Source organism: Melospiza georgiana, chromosome 6, assembly GCF_028018845.1.
Source record: "Melospiza georgiana isolate bMelGeo1 chromosome 6, bMelGeo1.pri, whole genome shotgun sequence".
NCBI classification, from domain to species: Eukaryota; Metazoa; Chordata; class Aves; order Passeriformes; family Passerellidae; genus Melospiza; species Melospiza georgiana.
Window position 1 is genome coordinate 47,852,660 of NC_080435.1, and position 20,769 is coordinate 47,873,428.

The window sequence follows — 20,769 nt, forward strand, 5'->3', positions numbered from 1 at the left end:
ACCACTTTGTTTCATTTTGTGAGAAAAAGAGACTACCTCTTTTCCTACAAGCGGCCTGAAATCTTTCATTTGGGGCAAGTTAAACTTCCATATGACGGCTAAGAAAGTAAAAAAGGGGTTTTTTTAAAAAAAATCAGAACCCTAGTTGAAAGTGGAATAAGACAACAATGAAAACAAAATTATTACACTGCATGAAAATAGTTTAAAAATCCATCCTATAAACTCATACATAATTTTTGTTGCTGTGGAATCAAACAGGTGTTTGAAATACTCAACAAGTGTTACATTTGACACCTCAAACACATCTGAACTGACCAGCATGAAATACTGAACAGTACATTTTTGCAGTTTAATCTCCCTTTCTTTACACTCAAGCACTCTTCCTTGTAACTCTCAGACTAACTTGACAGTACCAGAAAACTCCATTCCTGGAGAGGAAGGAGTTCCAGGTATGTATCTTCAGACCTGTACACTTGTCCCTTTCACAGTTTGTTGGTACCAGGTTAGGCAGGACCCATTCTTTATCTCAGCAAAGGAAAGACAAAGGCTGCACACATCCCAACAAAAGAACACTGTGGCAGCCAAACACTCCCCACCACAGGCACCAAAGAGGATAAACAGGGAACCAACTGCAAGGTCAGAGCACATACCAGCAGTGTGCATTTACTCTTTCTTAAAAAAGCCAACTACCCCAAAAACTAGACACACAAATGCAATGAAGCTCACAGTTCAGAAAGCTAGTCTTTGTTATAAATTTATGGGCAGGGAGGAACGTGTGTGTGATATTTTATTTTCAGCATGGCTTTGTCTTGGGAATGAAAAACAAGGACTGAGTATTTCCCAGCCTCTGCCTATGCAGATATATCTTTCAGCACCTCTTTACCAGTTACACAAACTACTCAAACTGCAACACTATATATCAAAAACAAAGAGACACACACCCCCACACAGAACAGAAACAAAAACCCCACACACAGAACAGAAAACCCCCACAACTATAATGACTTAAATCTAGTGTTGACCTGGTAACCTCCTTTGGCACACTAGTCAGACAGCTGCTTTAAAATCCCAGATTCACTGATTCAAAATTATCACACACAGAAAAGCTTATTTAAAACAAATGTGCTGAAGGCCAATCTGCTTCTCACCTCCTTTGCATATTAAATATAGTTGGCAGAATCAACTGAAGTATTTTGAGTTACTGCTGAAGTTTTGAGCTGGGAATTATATGCTACCTATTAACCTATTACAGAAAAAGCAACTCTTCAGGAACTTGTTTGTGTTTTAAGCACCATTCAGAGGCATTTAACCAACTAAAAATAAATCACTCTTCACCATTAACTTTCTTAACTTACAAAACACTTAGGGGAATTAAGATTAATGCACCCTGAAGGGAGAGACTTGCATGAGTATCAGTAAGATCAAAGTGGCTTGTGGGTTTGGGGTTTTTTGTTGTTGAAGTTTTTAATGTATTTGGTATTTAAGATTATTCCTTTACAGTCTCAAGAGTTATAACTAAGTAGATATAGAGTTATTGGTAATAAGTATATTTTCCACTTGTTTAAAAGCCTACTGAAAAGAAGAAGCTTTAAATGAGCTGTCCTTTACAAATGGGTGACAGTACAAGCCTGACTGCAAAGTCTGTGTGCTAGAAGAGCACAGCAATTTACTGGGTTATAAAAACAACTGCTTTTTACTCTCTCATGCCAACTCAGCTCTCCCATCTCAGTGTGTCCCTCTTACAGCAGGTTTGGCAGAGCAAAGCCTCCAAAATTAGGTGCCCTGCTAAGCTCTAGATTGGAAAGCAAGCCAGTGTATCTTTGGATACTCAAGCAGCTGCCATAAACACTGCAAAATCTCTAAGTGCTGATCAAGTGTGATACATACCTCTACACTAGTAAAAGCTGCAATATGTCAAGAAGAACCAAAACAAATTGTGATCTGGCAGACAGCACAATACCCAAGGGTTTCAAAACAAAACTGTTTGAAGACCCTGCTATGCAAGATGCTCAGCACCTCTAGTCCATCAAGTCAGTATCACTTAAAATCAGGTCCTATGCCATACAAAGAAAGGACAATTGCAAGTTAACTGAAATGCTTTAGGAACCAAAAGGCCAAACTGCAGCTGCATCTAAGGGAAGACAAATCTTCAAGCAACAGCAAATGATTCGAAATCTGAATCCCTTCAATTGCACAGAATTTGGACCTAGCAATTCATAAAAAGAGAATGGGCTAAGTGAAAAAAGGGCCATGAAAATCACCTCTCCAATCAAGATTTTGGCTCAGGCTACAAAGGCAATGCATGCTGGAAGAAATGTGAGACAGCTCTACCAAGTTTGAGAATTAGAGCACTCTGGTTTAGTTCCTTCTGCATGACTGGAAGCTGGGAGCTAGCTTAAGTGCCAGAGCAATGAAGTGTAAGCAAGGCTTCTAATAATGGCAGCTTTTGTGGTCCTCTACTACAGAATCATTCCTTCTGCATGTAAAATTGTAAAAATACATCCACATGCTGTTCAGATAAGCAATGCCACAAACTCTGAAAAAAGGAGAAAGCTTTCAATACTGATACACAGCTTTTGAATATTCAGGAAAACACAGAACAAACACACAGAGTGGGGCTTTTCTGGTCTAGTTGTTGGGGGTTTCTTTCACTTTTTAAAATATCAGCATTGAAGAACTGGCCTTAAGACACTTATTACCTTAAAAGGGCAGCTCCTTGTAGATGAACTGTTGTTTTGCTTTGAAGTACTACACAGTCTTGAGAGACTCCAACTAACTCACACAGGTTACTAGTCAAACTAGAACAGCTTTGACTGTAGGGGTTTTTTGGTGACCGCAGTTTTTGATGGATTTTTTGTTGTTGTTGTTGGTTTTTGGTTGGTTGGTTTTGCTTGGGTTTTTTTATAATTTTTGATTTTTTTTTTTAATGCTTGCTTGGCTTTGTGTTTTTGTTTTTTTTTTTTTAAGTGAAGTGTATTTTACTTTTAGAGCAACTGCTTCTTGGGACTGACGCTGTTTCTTCAGAAACTTCATCCTGACAAATGACCATTTTAACAGACTTAGTAGCTCTGCCCATAGTACCAAAAACTTCTAAAAGAAATTCACCTCCTTCCAGTTTCTTCCAGTTTCTACCAGTAAATGCTCATGCCTTCCTTGGGACCCCAGTAATTCTGCTTTACTGTAACACAGCTGCTCCAAACAGAACCAGGCATTAAACTCAGCACCAACCTCCCCTCCCCTATAACACACACTGCACACCTAACAGGTCTTACTGAGACATAATTTTGATGCTCCACTCCCTTGCAAATACTGTTCCAGCGGATATATTGCAATAGGAGCACCAAAAAAAAACCCCCACAAAATCAAAAAAACCAAGACAGCCAAGAACTCTTCAGGTTCCACAGGGAACTTATCTTCTTTTGCATTTTGCTTCTTAAACATACAACTTGCTTTGTGTAAGCAAACAACTTACACATTTCTGAAGTCAGTTCATTAATGTAAGGTAAATAAAAGCAAGTTTTTTTAGAGAAAGAGCATCACATACTGTAGTTTTAAAATATTAATAACCCCCTAAATAAATATCTTCCTGTCCTGTGAAAATTATTAAATGGAATTCATACAATACTTTTCTTTTGTGCCAAGACAAGTCTTTCCTACCAGCTCCCAAAGGAGCAGATGTCTATCACTGTTATCTTGATCACCTAACACACACAAATGATGTCATTTTAAGTCTAAAAAACAAATTAAATAAACATCTAGAGACTTTTAATAATGCTAATTACGAAAGAGAACAGACAGTGGCAACTCCACAGGGGCTATTTCTGTCTGCTGAGCAGATTTTTATTTAGGCACTTTTACTGGCCATATGAGGACCCAGCAGAATTTAAACACTCTCCTTCAACTCCATCTCTTAATCATAATGGAAAACAGAGGCACAAGCTCACATAGCTTATATTCAAACAGCCCATCTGAACAGCTATTTCAAAAAGTCATTCTGCTTACTCAAAATACATGCACACACTTTAATTTTCTGCTTTATTTGCTCCTTCGAGTTTGCTCATTTTATAAATCCTTTTCAAAAGCCAACATGTGCAAATGGGAGATGCATGCATGCATGAGGAAGTGACAGCATTTCAATTTCTGTGCATTCATGAGCAGGTGCCTTTCTTAACTTGCATTGGTGTAAAGTCCATGCACCATGTAAAGTAGGAAATATACTCCTCCCTGTGAGCTATCTTTAGCAAAGAAATCAGCACACTAAAACTCCCTCCTATCGCCAGGTCTGTGACTCTGGTCCAGTGACCTGCTCAGCAGGATAAATCCCATCATTCTCAGTCAGAATAGGTGTCTCCACAGCTTTCACACCAATTTCTTGGCCCAAGAGCACTCACATTTACCAAAATAATGGAGGTCAACATAAACTCAAGCAGACCTCTACAATACAAACCACAAAAGCTTTCAGAAGTAAATAAAACTCTGCTTTAGATCCATCATCTCCCACCCAGTTCTGACACCCAATACTCCTTCGAAAGGACAGGGAAGCATTGCTTTAAAAGACATCTCAAATACCTGTCTGAGATGAAAATGAACTGTGGAAGAATTGCTTACAGGTCTAACAAGCCACTAAAAAGAGCAGTATACAGAAAGGTGGAAGTTCATTCCAGAGCTTTGTACCAGCAGCTGAACTAGGATGCTGTTGAGTGGAAAGCCAAGGCCAGCTGAGTTCCAGGCACAGAGACACCTTTGCTTGCTCCACAGATCGCTGCCTAGAACAAGCCTGGACACCAAACCTCAATCTGGAGTCAGAATTCTGTGAAATCCAGGCTGTGGACTGAACCATGGGTATCACAATACAGAATGTGACAATAACATCAATGAAAGTGACACAGGATTAAGTAACACTTTTACAAGCAGAACATGCCAATAAAATTAGAATATAAATCACTTTCCCTTACTACCTGCCATTAAAAAGGAGAAGTTATTTGCTTTGGGAACTGGTATGCAATTAGGGGACTGTTTGGCAATCATACTTCATACACTTGTGGAATTCATCTTCTCTCTTTAAAGACTTTTTAACGAAAAGTTTTTAATGATATGGAAACAGGCAATAAAGTAATCTTTAGCTTTTATTTTTTATTTCAAAAAATGAACCTCAAAGCTATTTGCAGCTGTAAGTAGCACACAGGCTGTTTTCTAACTTACCCAAAATTGGTAGGCTCTACGAAACTTAATTCACCCCTTTGCAAAATTTCAGCTAACAAAAATAGAACACTTGGCCAAAGTTGAGGCAGCAGAAGTGAACATGGCTGTCTGAACAGCAACTTACATGTCAAACCTAATATCCAAAAATACCTAAGTGGTAGAGGACTGAAATACTGTGGCTTTAGCATTGGTAGCAACAGTCAAGGAGATTAACATCAGGCCTTGGCTTTGGTTAAGGAAAGTCACACACACTCTCACATTACTCTTTTTAAGCCATATAAAGGACACTGTGGGTGTGTTCCGCAGTTCAGACATCCCAAGAATTGCTCTCAATTAACATGTCAGAGGTTAAGTAAATGCTGCTGTGTGGGAACCAAACAGCTGTTCCATACTGTAAAATTTTACAGGTCTCCTCCATCTGCCACTGTATGTTAGGACACTGCTCCTCTCTTAGCTCAGTTTCTTCAATTATCTGCACAATACATTCACACCCCTCTAGCCTGTTAGGCAAAACAAAGACACGACTGCAGACATATGTCAGGTTATTCTGCCCTTTCCCATATTCTAGCTCCAGGAGAAAAGTAGTTTTGAAGTCAAACCATTATCTTCCATCTGTTTGAGGTCAGTATTTCATTCTGCATTCAAATGCACACAGAGCCTCAAGGAAAAAAACCAGGTCTCTAAAATCAGTCCTCCATTGAACTTCCAGATAGAACTCAGTCTATCAGCCAAAATGCATCCTGGATCAAACCCAGTAATCTCAATCAGGTGTCCAACAGCATGCTACTAAGTCACTTGGAATGGTGCCTCTCACCAGCCTGGAAACACTTTTAAAACTGACCTCTGCAGAAACTTATTTCAACTCTGAAGCAGAAATGTTTGTTTAGTTCTTCTGGAAATGATCAAGACCATTTTCACTAACAAAGCATCAGACAGTCTGGCTGCTAGTGATGAGTCACTTGTCTCTTTCCCACTGAAATACCTGATAACAGAACCTATACAAAACTATCATGATTTTTGTGATCCTTGTGTTTGTTCCACTGCAGCAGAGCGGTACCCATTTTCAGCTGAACTAAAACAGAGACTAACATCACTGGTTCAGCATTTCCCAAATGGCAGCAAGGGCAAGGGCAGTCACTCCCTTGCCCTGCACACAGCACTACAGTAAGTGAATGCCTCCACAATTCACTGTGGACAGCACCAGTCTTACATGCAACCTTCATGTTGCATGATCATGCTCCAGCAGAAGAGAAAGCCTAACTCAAAATATTTTTGCCACTCCAGAACCAAGAAAGCTTCATTAAGCTAAGTACTGCATAAATACATGTAGACAGTCTGTGCCTGTAGCAAGTTTGAACTAGCTAGAAGTCAAATGAACAGAAGCAGAAGCAAACACACAGCTAATAAGGTTCTACTCCAGGTTGTGCCAGTGGCAGAATCTCAAGTCCTGAAAGGCCCAGTGCCTCACTGAAACACAGACCATCCCTACAACAGCACCTTACAAATATTTTTTTGTCACAGGAGTTGATTTATTGTAGACTGGTGAAAAACAGAGGCTTGGTTTATTTATTGTAGACTGGTGAAAAACAGAGGCTTCACGGCTGCTCCCTGTTGTTGCTTTGTGCAGCTGTAACTTCGGGCCACAAGAACATGCACACTGCCTCTGGTAGGTGCAGCAGCACAACTGCCAATGCAGAAAATTTGGAGACTCTATGAACACAGCCCACTCAATTGCACAGAAAAGGGAGAGAACTGCACTTAGGAGTGCATGGCATCAGCAAAGCATCTGAATTAAAAAGGTTCTGTTGAAGCTTTGGATATCTTTGTATGGATATCTTTGTTCGTGAGAAAGTTGACACTCAGTTAATAATTTTGGAATTTAAAGCTCAAGATGAAGAAAGGTTGGCCCTAAGCCAAAACAGTTCCTAGGGAATAGGAAAGGAAAACAGTCACTCAGTACAGCTTAACCCACCAAACTGACAAAGCTACCAAAAGCAATTCAGTTCTACCTCATTTCAGCAGGCCACTGCAGGTACAAACTTTCCCCTAAGAACAGAAAAATAGTTTTTTGGCTTCGGGGTGTGTGCATTTATGTGCATTTCTAGTGTTTTGCTGTTTACTTTGCTAAGGACTAGATCACTAGCCCACTAGAAGCAGCCTGCCTAGTGGGGAAAGATTCCAGCTCAGAAAAGAGGACACTGCTACTTCCAGAACTTTATTTATAGCTTGAGTACAGTTGCAGGTCCCTAGGCTGTGCCCAAATCTGGAGCTCCAAGTTGGAATTTCTCTTTGCAGTTCAGTTAAGGGCTCTAAACCTGACTCAGTGCTTCAAGCACAGAAGTGGGAGGTGTTTACTGATCTGGAAGCTATTGGTATTGCAAGACCTTCACGGATCCACAGGGAAAAACTGCATTTGCCTCACCCTGAAAGCAAATTCCTATCTATTCCAAAGGTTAGAAACAGCCTCAGCAACTCATGGGCAGCTAACATCCTTTAACACACCTGATAAAAACTCTGCTGCTTGCACTTGTTTCACACAAGTACAGAGCAGTGGAGCAAAAGGAGGCCACGTGTCTGAAGAAATATGCCTTAGAAGTAAGGCATCCTTGCCCTCCATGATCTCTGGGCCCAGCTAAGTGATTTAGGGGGAGACAGCAGGATTTGTGGTAATATAGTCTCTAAAAATTCAGTGAATTGCTTCCCTTTACCCATTCCCCTCACTTTAATGAGAACACTAAGGGTTTTTATGAGTTTCTTACTGAAGTTGCACATGCCACCCAGTCACAGCTCTTATCAGAATTGCACCTCAGTACAACTTATTTCTTAAGAGATATTTCCAACCTTATAGAAACACAAGGTAATCTGCTAGGTATTTAGTAGTCACAACTGCAGGGAATAGAGGCAACAAAAATACAGCCATGTACAACCACACTGTAGCATTTCTTCCAACAGCATTTCTCATCCACATACTCCAGATGTGACCATAATACCCATCCAGGCACAGCCAAGGGATGATCACATTCTTTTCTTTGTCAGCTTCAAGTTTTTCATGTAAATGCAAGGAATTTTTGCTTGAGAGTGCAATATATATATACCGTTGGAGTGATTACTCCCATTTTTGAAGGTAAGGAAGCTAGCTGTTTTCAAAAGAGGCCCTTTCATAAAACTTTTTCATTTACTGGTATCAAAGTGATTTTTTGTTCCTTAGAAAAAAAAAACACTAAACCCAAAGATTGACACATGAGAAAGCTCAATAAAGCCAGTTCAAGCCTCCCCTGCCACCTGCCTCAGGCTTCTTCCAAAACTCTACAGGTATGAGCACATTATCCCAGCATTGCAGATATCAGGTGCTGCTCTTACATGGAATCTTCAAGTAGCAGCACCTACTGGATTTAAATATTCTCTACAACACAGCAAAGGGAGAGGCTAACACCCTTCTGATTTTCCAGCATTCTTCCATCTTCTTTCAGTTTAAAGACAGACAAGCATTAGAATTCAGAGCAAAAAGTCACATAAACAGCACACTATGAGCAAACTTTCTGCTGTGTTCAGCCTTTTCCAAGATATGGCACCAATTCCAGAAGTTTTATGACCAGCCATTTCTCTAGTGAACCAGTAGTGTAACTGTTATTAAATGCAATTAATGACATTATCTTGAACACTCATAAAATCCCACAGCAAAATGAGTCATATGCTCTGTTTCAAAAGAGGGGCCCTCTCAAGTCAACAAAACCTACAAAGGCACAAATGTTGAGAAAGTTGGAAATGCAAAGATGTTGCATGGTACCACTGATAACATGTATTACATAGCCAACAAATAAATTTAAAAATTACCAAAGCCAGCAACAACCAGTGTTGTCCTCCATTTTAAGAGTCCTGACACTTTTTCTTAGTAGCCACCAGCAATGAAGTCTCATGTAGTTGAAAGCTGCAAGATGGCAACTTTTCAGAAAATTGCAAATGAACAAATTCAGTTAGCAAATTTCTAAAATAGAGAGGTTATTCAAACAGAAAAAAGGCCTCTTCGTTGCACCTCCCAAGTTGTGTCTGGTGAAGCACATACAGGGTCTGATCTTGAAAGCTTAAATCAAACCCAAATTCCACCAACAACCTGCTCATATGTATCTCTAGCAGAAACCCTCAGCTTATGAGATAAGGAAAGTGCCAACACTGCAATACTCGGAGTTGTGCTTCTGGAACAGACCTGTCCTTGTTTTCTGAAGTAGCATTATCTGTCTTAATGAGAATTTTGCTTTAATGAAGAGATCAGCGATACAGCTATACAAGAAATCTGATATTAGACAGACTAGACAATTACATGATCTGAAATGTCAACTACCTTCTGAATAACCAGCATTAATTTTAGTAGGCACTTATGTCACCTTCCTCAGATACTGTTTACAGTACCATGAATTTATGTCACACTCTCGGTTGCTCCTGCCCAGTACAGAGAAGGGCAAGTATTCTTTCATACCTACCAATGTCCTTCAAAAAAGGAGAAGGAAAATGCCACTTCATTCTAGATAATCTGGTCTTCCAAATTCAGCAATTATGCCATAAACTTAACTTTGGTCCATTAAGCAAAGAGGAATGTAAAATGTCAAGGCAAATATCATATTTTTCAGAGCTTTTGTTTCTCTTGAGCAAGCAGAAAATTTGTGTTCCTATTGTCTGTCAGGAACTTCTCCCTCACAGTCTGCAAACATGTTTTCAGCCAGTAAGACACTACCCTCACTTAAACTTAGGCTAACATATTTATACTGCTTCATTAAACAGTGCCCATAACTTCAGCCTATTTAAAAATCTCTACTACTCAGGAGAGAAGTAGCAAAACAACACTTAATTATTAAGAATATTTGATATCCCAAAGCACCAATGTGGTTGTATGTAATAAAAAACCCTACTAAAACCTACTTAAATCATACACTAAACGACAAGAAAACCTCCAAACATCCAAGAGGGACATGAGTACAGATGTAATGTTATACTCCACATCAATCTCACACAGAGGTCAATTACAGCATAGATGGCCTCAGCTACCCCCAGACGATGGAGAGCTGGAGGCTGCACACACCACATCAAAGGGAATCTCAGATTAGCATCAAGACCTTGGACTTGCCCTGAAGATATGATTGTGTCAAGGAAAAAAGTTTCTTATATAATCTTATTGCCACAAAAAAAAGTTATTTTATTGTAAACTTTGTTGTAATTACATCTTCAGGACCAAATACAAAGACTGATGAGCTCTCTCTGACTGCTTTGTTTACATACTGTATATACAGTCCTCAGGCAGCAAGATTCACAGTATTTAATTTCTGGAGTACAATAGGAACATCACTGTTACAGCTGCTACTGCAAGCCTCAGCTACTGTTTCCCATTGAAAATTCTGTGTCTTAACCTATTCTACTTGTTACTAGCTTTATTGGATTAGCTCAACAGCTAGGTCAACAAGCAACATAACACATGACTCTGAATCACTTTTTTTTCCTGACTCTGATCGTGCTCCAGCTACTTTTAAAAGAGGTCAGAGTATCAGCTTCAAGAAAGAAGCAAAAAAAAAAAGAGAAAAAAAAAAGCTTGTGAATCAAAGCTTCAACACCTGAAGGACCAGACTCCCAGACAGCAAATCTTGTGGGGGCAAAGGAGAAAGAAGGTTAGGACCAGTCTCTCTTGTAGACTCCATATACAGTTAAACTTCAGCCTCTAGTTATGACCAAATGGAATTTCCCTTAGAAATCACAAGTCTCAGCAATGACATCACATTGCATCAGCATTTCCAGATCTCAACAAGAGACACAGATCAGTTATCTTCAGAAACACATGATATGCTCTCCTACACCATCTCAAACCTGAGTGAGGTTTTCTAGCAGGCTGCTGGAACTTGCACAGATGAGTCACACAGCCCATCTGACTTTGTCACTTTTCACATGTGCCTCTCCCTCAGGCTTCCCTAGGCAAGTCCAGGAGCAGAGTTGTGGCAATCACATGGAAGAGCAGTAGGCATGGAACTTTGGAAGAGAATGGCATGAAAAGGCACTACTCTACATATCTTCTGTATTTTGAAGACAAAACCAATATATAGTCTCTTCTATATACACAGAAAAGATGAAAGGTCCAGGGTAAACACACTGGCATCAGCTCCTACAGTTTAGCTGGCTTGTTCATTGTATGATTGAGACACACAGGAGCAGTTTAACAATCCTAAGTGGTTTTAGCCTGGTTTATATATACTGCACAGTGTTCAAATCTGGCAAAAGACTCCTAGAAACAGTAGAACAGTTACCTCCTCTGTAAGAAGTCCAAATACACACAACAGTGAGCATACAGAAATTCTATTTAGAGTAACTGAGTTCATGCTATGGCTCTCCAGCAGTAGCCAACATGCTCATAACTCTGCAAAAGTGCTCAGCTGTCACCAGCCTGGTTTTAGGGGAGCACAGTTACAGTAGAGGAACACTGACAGCTCAAGAATGACACCCAGCAACTGCAGTGTGAGACTCTGCAGTCATTCCTGCACTTGGCTCTCTTAGAGGACTTCTGAACAAACAGCTGCTTGAACACTAAAGTACAGAGTGTAAGAAGTCTACCTTCAAGCTAAGCAAAGATTTATTGTTCCTATCATTTCAAGATATATATTCTAGTGTTAAAAACATTTCTTCATCAATATTTTATTTTCTAGCAGCCCCTTTAAGAAAAGGTTTCCTGTTTTTAAAAAGTCTTATGCCTAGAAACACTACTTCCATTTCAGTAAACCCCTTCACATACACAACCCTACCACAAAACAGCCCTTTTAGTATATACATCTCCAAATGCTGAGAGTCTTTGAGGACAACTTCTTCAAAAAAAAAGGAAGGCAAGGAAGCAGCCTCTGGCCATGAGGAATAGATGAAGATAACTGTATTGTCATTTTCAGAAGAAAAAGCATGGCTGAAAGTACCTTACACAAACACAATTTCCTCTCCATTTCCTGTAGCAAGCTTCTTTGAGCCCCCAGCCCCTGCACAAGCTAAAACAGGACAGCAGTCACCACAGATTAATGAGCAGAGAGCAGGAATCTCACCTGATAGTAAGTCTTAATGTTTCTGATCAAGATGGTCAGGTTTTGAACCCGAAGATAGGTATCATTATTTACATGCTTGTTGACACGTTGGTTGGTCGGTCGAGGATCTCTATTAAAAAGGAACAAAATAAAATATTAGTAATTAAACTGGTGTTAAGACTTAACACCTCAATAGCACATTTAAGTTTATTAATTAAATATACTGAATTATACAGGGTACATAAGCATTAATTCATGATAGAATAAGCTCATTATCTCTGCACCTATGTGTAAGTTGGAAACATTTCCTGCATGTCACAAAGTACCCTACTGCAACCCACACAGTATTTCAGGTCAGCTTCCCTTCTTACCCATATTTCCCTGAAAAAAGAGCTTATCTAGAGTTTGTGCAAGCTAGATCAAAGCAGTTCTCTGATAAGATGGGGTTTTCCTTATCCAAATAAAGGCAAGTTTAGGAAATACTATCATGTCTTCCTCAGCTTTGGAGTTTTATGACAAGAAAAGAGTATTAATACTTGATTGGTGATCACTGTAAAAACTTCAAAGATCAGATGTATCCTAAACAGGAGGGAAAAAAAAATAATGCACTTATTACCCCCATACCATCTTACTAGATCACTAACATACATGCTATGTTCTTGGTTTGATTTTAAAAACAAATCAAAATTGTACCCAAAGGAATTCTATTTCTAAAATAAAACAGAAAAAAAAAAGCTGCAAACTATTTCATACAAATGTACACCTTCAGATCATCTCCATACACTCACGCTATAATTTTGAAACAAAAAAGGAACCTGAAAATCTTTATCTGCCAATAGCACAAATCAAAGATTTGTGTCTGTCCTCTAATAATGACTCTTATCAGCAGACTCCTACACAATCCAAACACCTGCCTCCCAGAGCTCTGCTCTGGCTGGTAATTAAGCCATTCACAGCTCCTCCAGGGCCAACTACTGAACTCAGGCGTTGACAAGAAAATAAAAGAGGAACTGATCCAATATTTATTTTTAAAATATATCTGCCAACATTTACATAAGTACGTCAAAGAGTTTACATAAATATGTTTACTTTTTTTTAAAATGCACAACCAGTCCTGAGCACCTCTTGAGTGAAAGCAGTGCTATGTGAATAAATATGAAAAAAATACACAGACATTCCAGACATGAGAGAAAACTGCCTTGACAGCAGGTAACATCTGACATGGTATTTATGTACATGCATTTAAGCAGATGTCCAATACTGGCATAAACTAGCAGGACACTACACAGCCTTTCCAGCAGCAAAGGACTTTGTATACACATTTACACTATAATAAACTATGAAAGAAAGAACAAAAAGAGGCAATTGCAACAAGCTTTTGAAGTAAAATCTGTAGTAAGTATTCCATGCTACTGCTGCTCAGACACAGAAGTGCAGAAGCCACCCGGGTAACAGTCTGACAGGATGGGTCCTCCTTGAGGGAGAAGAATAAATCCCACCTGGGCCTGAGCCCAGACAGCAGCCTGCCCTCAGCACACTCTGAGCAGAGGCCGTGCCTCAAAGGAAGCTGGACACAGCTTTTTTAGGCAAGGCCATGACAACAAAGCGGGAAGCTAAAAGGGAAGAAGCACTCAGTAAAGAGAAGCTGGCCAAACAGAAGGGCCGGGCTGCAGTTTTCATTTCCACGTGAAAGCTCATGCAGGCAGCACAGTGCCACGCCACTGGTCACTGTCTGGCAGGGTTCCCAGCTCTGTGGCCAGGAACTGACATCTCTGACTGGCGAGCAGTCACTACTCCACAGTCCTGACCAGAGCTGCACAACATAATTTTTGTGGGTCAAAAATCCACGAAACAGAGGGCACCAGCCACAGGAAAGCAGAGGCTATTTCTTCAACAGCTGCAGCAGTGGAACTGCAGGACTTGGATGTTTTCAAAGGCACACAAGACACAGAACAGCTACTTCCTGGACAAGACCTGCTCATTCTTGCACAGTGGGGACTCTGTTACAGGAACATAAGCACCAGCAGGACCAGGCCCTCAGGAGCAATTCCAGAGCTTTTATCCTATCATCTTCGTTAAGGGTAATTGATTGCTCCAAGAGCCCTTAATGCCACTGACCTCAGGGTCCTCTTAACCTCCAGCCAAGCTGCAGCACAGCACAGCTCTGGCACTGCTGCCACTTCTCCATCACAAAAAAATGAAAAGCTTTTCTGAAAACAGAATGTAGCTCAAAAACATGTTTTCTGGACATGTTGTATAACCAGCTTCACAAAGCACCCCAGCTTACTTCAGAGAGGACCCTCTGAACAAGACGTGGAAACACAGTGCAGCCTACACTGCAAACTGCCACAGAGCTTATTGTCTGCACAGGAAAATGGAACAATGCCCCTCAACAGGCAAGATCCCATTTCTTCTTTCTGTGCTTGAAGACAATCCTAGGCTAAAGAAGACAGGGCTGTTGGTACTACACTTTGAACATTATAGCCCTTGCCTGTATGGTGAAATTTGTTCATCAAGAATTTTACAGAAAAACTCTAAGGATCACACTGAAAATTATAGAGAGGGGGTTTTTTGTTGTTGTTTTTTTTGGTTTTTTTTTGGCAACACTAACCAGGCAACCAAAACAAATTCATGTCTGGATTTATCTAAAAAAAAATTCCTGAACACCACCTCAGATGCCTTTTCAGTCCTTTGATGTTTGGCCTTTCCCTTACACACAAATATAATGAAAACTACATTTCTTTTTTTGTCAAAACCACCTACTTGTCAAGATCAAAAAAGTTACCTAAATAAGACTGAGACAGCATGGCTGAGGTGCGACTTAGGGAAGTACTCCACAAACCAGTAAAAACCCACCCAAGCCAAAGAAACAGAAAAAGTCTCAAACCTCACTATATATCCAAATATTTTAAAGAAGTTGTCTGGTTTGTACATGCCCAAGTCTTCTAGGAACAGAGAGGAAAGGAAGGGTCAGGAGACACAGATCAAGTGACAAATTCAGTGGGCGTGAGGCCACCAACACAAGTGCATGATAATGCAATCCCTTAAGTCATAAAACTAACCAAAAAAAAAAAAAAAAAAAGACAATCCAATTCTTACAGTTTCTGACAAGCCATTTTGAGGAGCAAGGGGAAGGCCCCCAAGCCAGGCCCAAGGGTTATGAGATGCCAGAAGGAACTGAGTGGCCCAGCATCCTGTGGCACTTCGCTCTGAAGGCAAGGTAACCAAAAATGCACCACACCAGGGCTAGACTAACTCTTTCCTCTATCAAATGAAATAGTGCTACTAAGGCTGGCAGATTCCTAAATTGCCTAGAAAATGGTGGAAGAATGCACCTCTACACAGCATTCTAGAATTTTAAATTAAGCAGATGCACATCTCGAACACATGTTGTGGTATTTGTGCCATTTGCACAAACCACGAGGAGCGGGCACTCACAATGTGGCTGTTCCTGTCACGTGGTCCAAATTAAAGACAACACATCAACGGTGCCACAAACCATGACAGCAACTGAAATGGAGAAACCTATTATTGTGCATTGTTATAACAGGATTTTAACACAAATAGCATTATCAGCAGTATGCCTAACACACATTTCTGTTTGCTAAATGCTTTGACAGTTTATTTTCAATTAGAATAATTAGAACAAGCCAAAGTGAAAACACTTATGTGCCTGCATAAACCTCCACGTAATTTCTTACAGGAAGTTTTATTTGGGAAGTTAAATGAGGCAAATATTTGCTTATGCTTGTAGATATCATGCCACAGCTGCAACTGTACCACTGAAGGCAGTCATTGCAGTGCCACCACGTGCTAATTCCATACCAGGAAGTGACATACAGCCATCTGAAAAAAGTTCTTTAAAGTATGTCTGCAGAGAATATCATTAACCTGGTACACATAAATCCATCAGCAACACAAGCTTGAAACACAGCATTTCCACTTTAAAGATTGACATTTTTGTATGCATTCAGCCAGTACTGCAAGTCTGAAAAATCAACGTTGTCCTTCATGCACAATCATGTTGGGATATACACTTGAGCAGGACACAGGCAAAGGAAATAATTCATTTACAACAGAATTATTTGAAAAATCATTTACGTTGTTTTAAAATCTAATAAATTTGGGGAAGCCAAACACTGCTGTCTGACTCTTGCTACTAAATGTATTAATTTAACAGTCAGGTGCCCCTACTGGGAGTCAAACAGCGCTCAGCTTTCTTAGAAACAGTCTTGTTTTAGAGATCACTGGTAAGCAAAGGGATCACCAGCCAAGCCCAACAGCTGGTGTCCCACTGACTACAGGTTCCCCTTGTGCCATGGCTACATTTGGCAAGCCTGAGCAGAGCACATTTTATTCTGGGCTGCCATTCCCAGGGGCAGCTCATTTCTGAAGAGGACAAAGTCAGGGCACAGCCCTATTTTCACCTCCTGTCACAAAGCCAGCAGGGACCTGGCAGGCTGGAAAAGCAGCAGATAGCTGTCACATATCTCTCTGGTGACACAGCTGCCTTGCTGAGATGAACCCACCACCTAAAAAACGTTGACACTGCAACACAAAGCAGCTGGGATCTTCTCCACCCAAAGCTGCCAGACAGCATTTTGGAAAAACCTGAAGTATTACAGCAGAAATTAGGGGCTGGCTGAACCCCTACAGCCCCCACCATGACTCAAGCAGCTGAAGCCTTACTTTCACTCAGCAATCTCCACTCAACAGGTGTATCTGGATTTCTTCACAGATCCACCTGTCTTCATTGTCTTCTGAATTAAAATCTGCTTTGCTGCAGGGCAGAAATGTTGTATTTTTAGTAATGAATTTCCCAAGAATCTGGCTTTCAAAATCTTCACTGAAGAAACAGCTTGACTTGCAGCAGAGCACTGCATCACACCTGGTGTTTAGATGCAAGCTCACATGCCCCTGTTATTTCTGTTCCCATAATCAGGCAAACAGGACAAAAAAATTCAAAGTGAAATAACACACGAGTGATGAGGCAGCTGCCCACATGAGTGCCCAGCTCCTTCACTCCACCTCCCCCTACTCTCTACATGTGTGTGCATGCCTGCATCTGTGCTTCCAAGCAATCAACACTATCACAGCATGGCAAATTCAATTCCAGATTTATCAAAGGCCCTCATTAATTGGCTTTTAGCAGGAAGAAACCTCCAGCCAAGCACTGAAATCCATCTTCAGGAACCAGGACTTAAAGTGATGAGGAAGAATTTTTAAAAACACCTTTTTTTTAATTCTGAAAGCTTTGTGGGGCAGAAACATGCCTTGCAAGACCTGCCTGACTTACATGTACGCAGTAATTGCATTGCAATTTGAAAAGTTAAAATCAAGGAAAAGTAAAGGTCAGTCAGCACCTTTCCCGAGCGCCTTGCTAGGTCAGGATACACTGCCCTACATAAAACTGCAGTCCTTCCTATATTAAACAATCTTGGCTCTCAGAACAAAGCTCTTGGTTTCCAGCTCTTCAGTCACCATTAGAAGCACTGCTAAAGCTGCCTAAAAGACTCCAACACTTCACTTTCTGAGGCAGCACTGCCAGAGATGTTTGTGGGGGAAAACACAAAGAAAGAAGCTTAAAACTCGTAAATGTGCCAGGGCACCTCTCACCATCACAGGAGATCAGACAAAATGCCAACTAGTGTCACTGCACTCAGCCAGCCTGTAGGCTCCTCTTCCTTATGTCCAAGAGCTCTTAGCATTGTCTCCTTGTCCCCAGACCATTGTTCAGTTGCTCCCTTGAGTTTAACAAATAAGAGTTTACCAACTCTTAACTCCTTAGACATAGTTCAACGGCCAATTACAAATATTTAAGTTTGCACACACCACCTAATAAAACTCTCCTGACAATGCCACAGTCATTCAAAAGCCACATCACTTCATAAATTCATGATTAACTACAACTTGGTTAATTTTTGTTTTGAAATGAGACGACTATTGCACATATAATAATATAAACATATTAGATAACAGTGCTGTTTAGTTAAACCTGCAGCCAACTCAGCTGCTGCTCTTTGATGGTTAGGTTGGTCATCTCTGTGCCAAACACAATGGTCAGGAATCAAAATTTAACTTCTCACATCTTGGAAAGCTACAAGCCTAGACCTAAACGTTCATACTTGAGGCTCTAATTCGCAGAAAATAATCTTTTTAGAGTATAAGTATTCCTTTAAAAATTCTGGAAATTATGCCTTCTCTTTACAAGAGGCTTCTATCCCTGCTAGTTTACACCACTAGTTTGTTATCTCCGTTTGCTGGCTGATCTGGGCTCTGTTCTGATTAAGGATTTTCACCAGCTTCACTGTTTAAGCTTCAGTTCACAATTTTCACTCCTGGTAACATCAAATCAAAAGAAAATTTTATTACCTTCTCATGCGGAGCAGCCAGGTACCAGAAGATAACAAAATTTCTCAATCTGACTGGGTGAGGCACTGATTGTCAGATTTAATGTTATTTCTCAAGATTTTAAAGGATTCTAACACGAATTCTTCATTTAAATGCTTGGAGTAGCACTGGAAACCACTGGCCGAGCTTCAATTGATTTCAGTCACTTAAGAGAGCACACTGCCAAAACTGAGTGACTCCCAAGCTCTCCTCCCCTGAAAGCCAGACACTTGTCCCTACAAACTCTCTCTCAGATGTATTTCAGAATGTTTAAAATTAAATACAGTAAAAACAGGCTCAGCATGCAGCACAGTAGATCAGCAACAGGAAAGGATGTGGTTAAAAAGAGCACAAGTCCTAACGGCAATTCAATTCAGGGTGTCAGGGTATTTTCAGCACCCCATCTTTTAACCAGTTTCTAAGTCTCCTAAACACATGGCCTTACAGTGACGCCGGAAAGAGGCAGCACTAAAAGGTTTTTCTAAATTATATATTTAAGTATCGAAGTTTACACAAGAGCAGACAAAGTTCAGATGAAACCCTCCCAGTAAAGCTTTATTTTATACTGTACTTTCATTTCCTTCTTTTTACTGCCACACACCTTCCACTGTAACACTGACTAAGATAACTAGGAGGGAAAAAAAAGGAAAAGAATACGAAAACCGCACACATACCAAGGAAAAAAGATTAAAAAAACAAGTTAAAGAACCCTGGACCTGGATTAGTTCAGAGCTTTTTTCCCCCGCACTGTTTGCTGTTAATTTCAAAGAGCAGCCACAATGAAAAGCGCTCGGGCCCCAGGCCGCCCCCGCGCCTGAGGACAGCCCGGGGCCGGAGCCCGGCACGCGCGGCGCTGCCCCTCACGTCTGCTGCCCCCGGCCCCACTCACATCTGCAACATGATCTTGTTCAGGACCACGCCATCCACCAGGTCCATGTAGACGCCGAGGTTGTCCTGATCCTCGCTCCCCAGGTCCCCGAAGGTTTTCACCTGCCGGAGGAAGGACAGCAGGGTTGGGGGATGGCGGCCGGACCCAGCCACCCCCGGCAGGACAGGGCTGCCCCCTCGCTCCCCGCCGCCCCGCTCTGCTCACCCATGTCACCAAGGGGCTCTGCAGGAAGAGCTCCAGGAGCTCGGAGACGGTCACGTCCATGTCGCCGGGGCTCGGGCGGCGGTGGGAGGCTGCGGGCGCGGGGCTGGCTCACTCGGGAGACAAAGGCGCGGAGCCCATGGCCCGCCGCCCCGCTGCCCGCCGGGCGCTGCCTACAGGGCAAACAATGCGCGGCTCATCGCTCCCCCGCCCCGCGCCGGGGGCACACGCGGGGCCGCTCGCCGCGGTCCCTCCTCCCGACGGCAACAGGCCGGTCTTCCCCGCCGAGCTCGCTCCGCGGCTGCAGAAGAGGTTCCCCAGGCAAGAGCGAGCCACGCCGGGAAAGGAGAGACCTCAAACCCCCCAGCCGCCACGGCGAATGCCCGCGGGCCGGGAGCAAAGGCACGGAGCCCCGCCGGGACAGCTCCGAGCAGCCCCGCAGCCGCTCCACTCCAGCCGCCCCGGTACCTGTGGCGGGGCGCGCCCGTGCCCCGGCAATTAGACCCGGGCGGTGGCGGCGGCGTGACGGGCAGCGGCTGCGGCCAATGGGAGGGGCGGAGGGGCCCGGCGCCGGCCAATGGGCGGCAGCCCCGGGCGGCCGCGGGGGCGGGCCGCGGTGTGGGGTCGGGGCATCGCCCGCACGCGGCAGCGAGAGCGGCCGCGGCGTCTGCCCGCCCGGCGGGGGCGGCCCCGGGGGCGGCCGCGCCTCATTCCCGCTGTAACCGGGGTGATGCGCGGCCTCGCCGGCAAACTCTCCCGCGGGGCCGCGCCGGGGGCGGCTGTACCTGCCGGGAGCCGCCCGGCGCCGCGCCCTCCTCCGCTGGGAACGGCGCCAGCGCCGAGCGGGAGCGCGCGGGTCCGAAGTTTACGCTTTAAAAAGCACGAAATTAATTCCCCACAAAGTAATTCACAGCAGCGCTTCCAGACGTGCCGCGTAAATCCCTTAGTGCAGCTCAAAGAAGTAAGAGGGAAACTCGGAGCAGGGCGAGCGGCGCTGCCTGTTGCGCTCCCGCTCGGAAGGAAGCGGCAGCAGGTGCCCGTGAGGGC

General features: G+C 42.5%; 1 protein-coding gene across 4 annotated transcripts in view; it reads right to left on the minus strand.

Moving 5' to 3' along the window:
• The window catches only part of CCDC88C (coiled-coil domain containing 88C), a 99,907-nt gene extending 79,763 nt beyond the window's left edge, over positions 1 to 20,144 (minus strand). For all 4 annotated transcript variants that reach the window (XM_058026106.1, XM_058026105.1, XM_058026104.1 and 1 more), the window contains exons 1-3: positions 19,726 to 20,144; positions 19,522 to 19,622; positions 12,264 to 12,372 (exon numbers count right to left, since the gene is read on the minus strand). In XM_058026106.1, coding sequence (XP_057882089.1) covers positions 12,264 to 12,372; positions 19,522 to 19,622; positions 19,726 to 19,785 — 270 coding nt within the window. In that variant the 5' untranslated portion in view covers positions 19,786 to 20,144. The remainder of the gene's footprint in view (positions 1 to 12,263; positions 12,373 to 19,521; positions 19,623 to 19,725) is intronic.
• Positions 20,145 to 20,769: the final 625 nt, after the last annotated feature.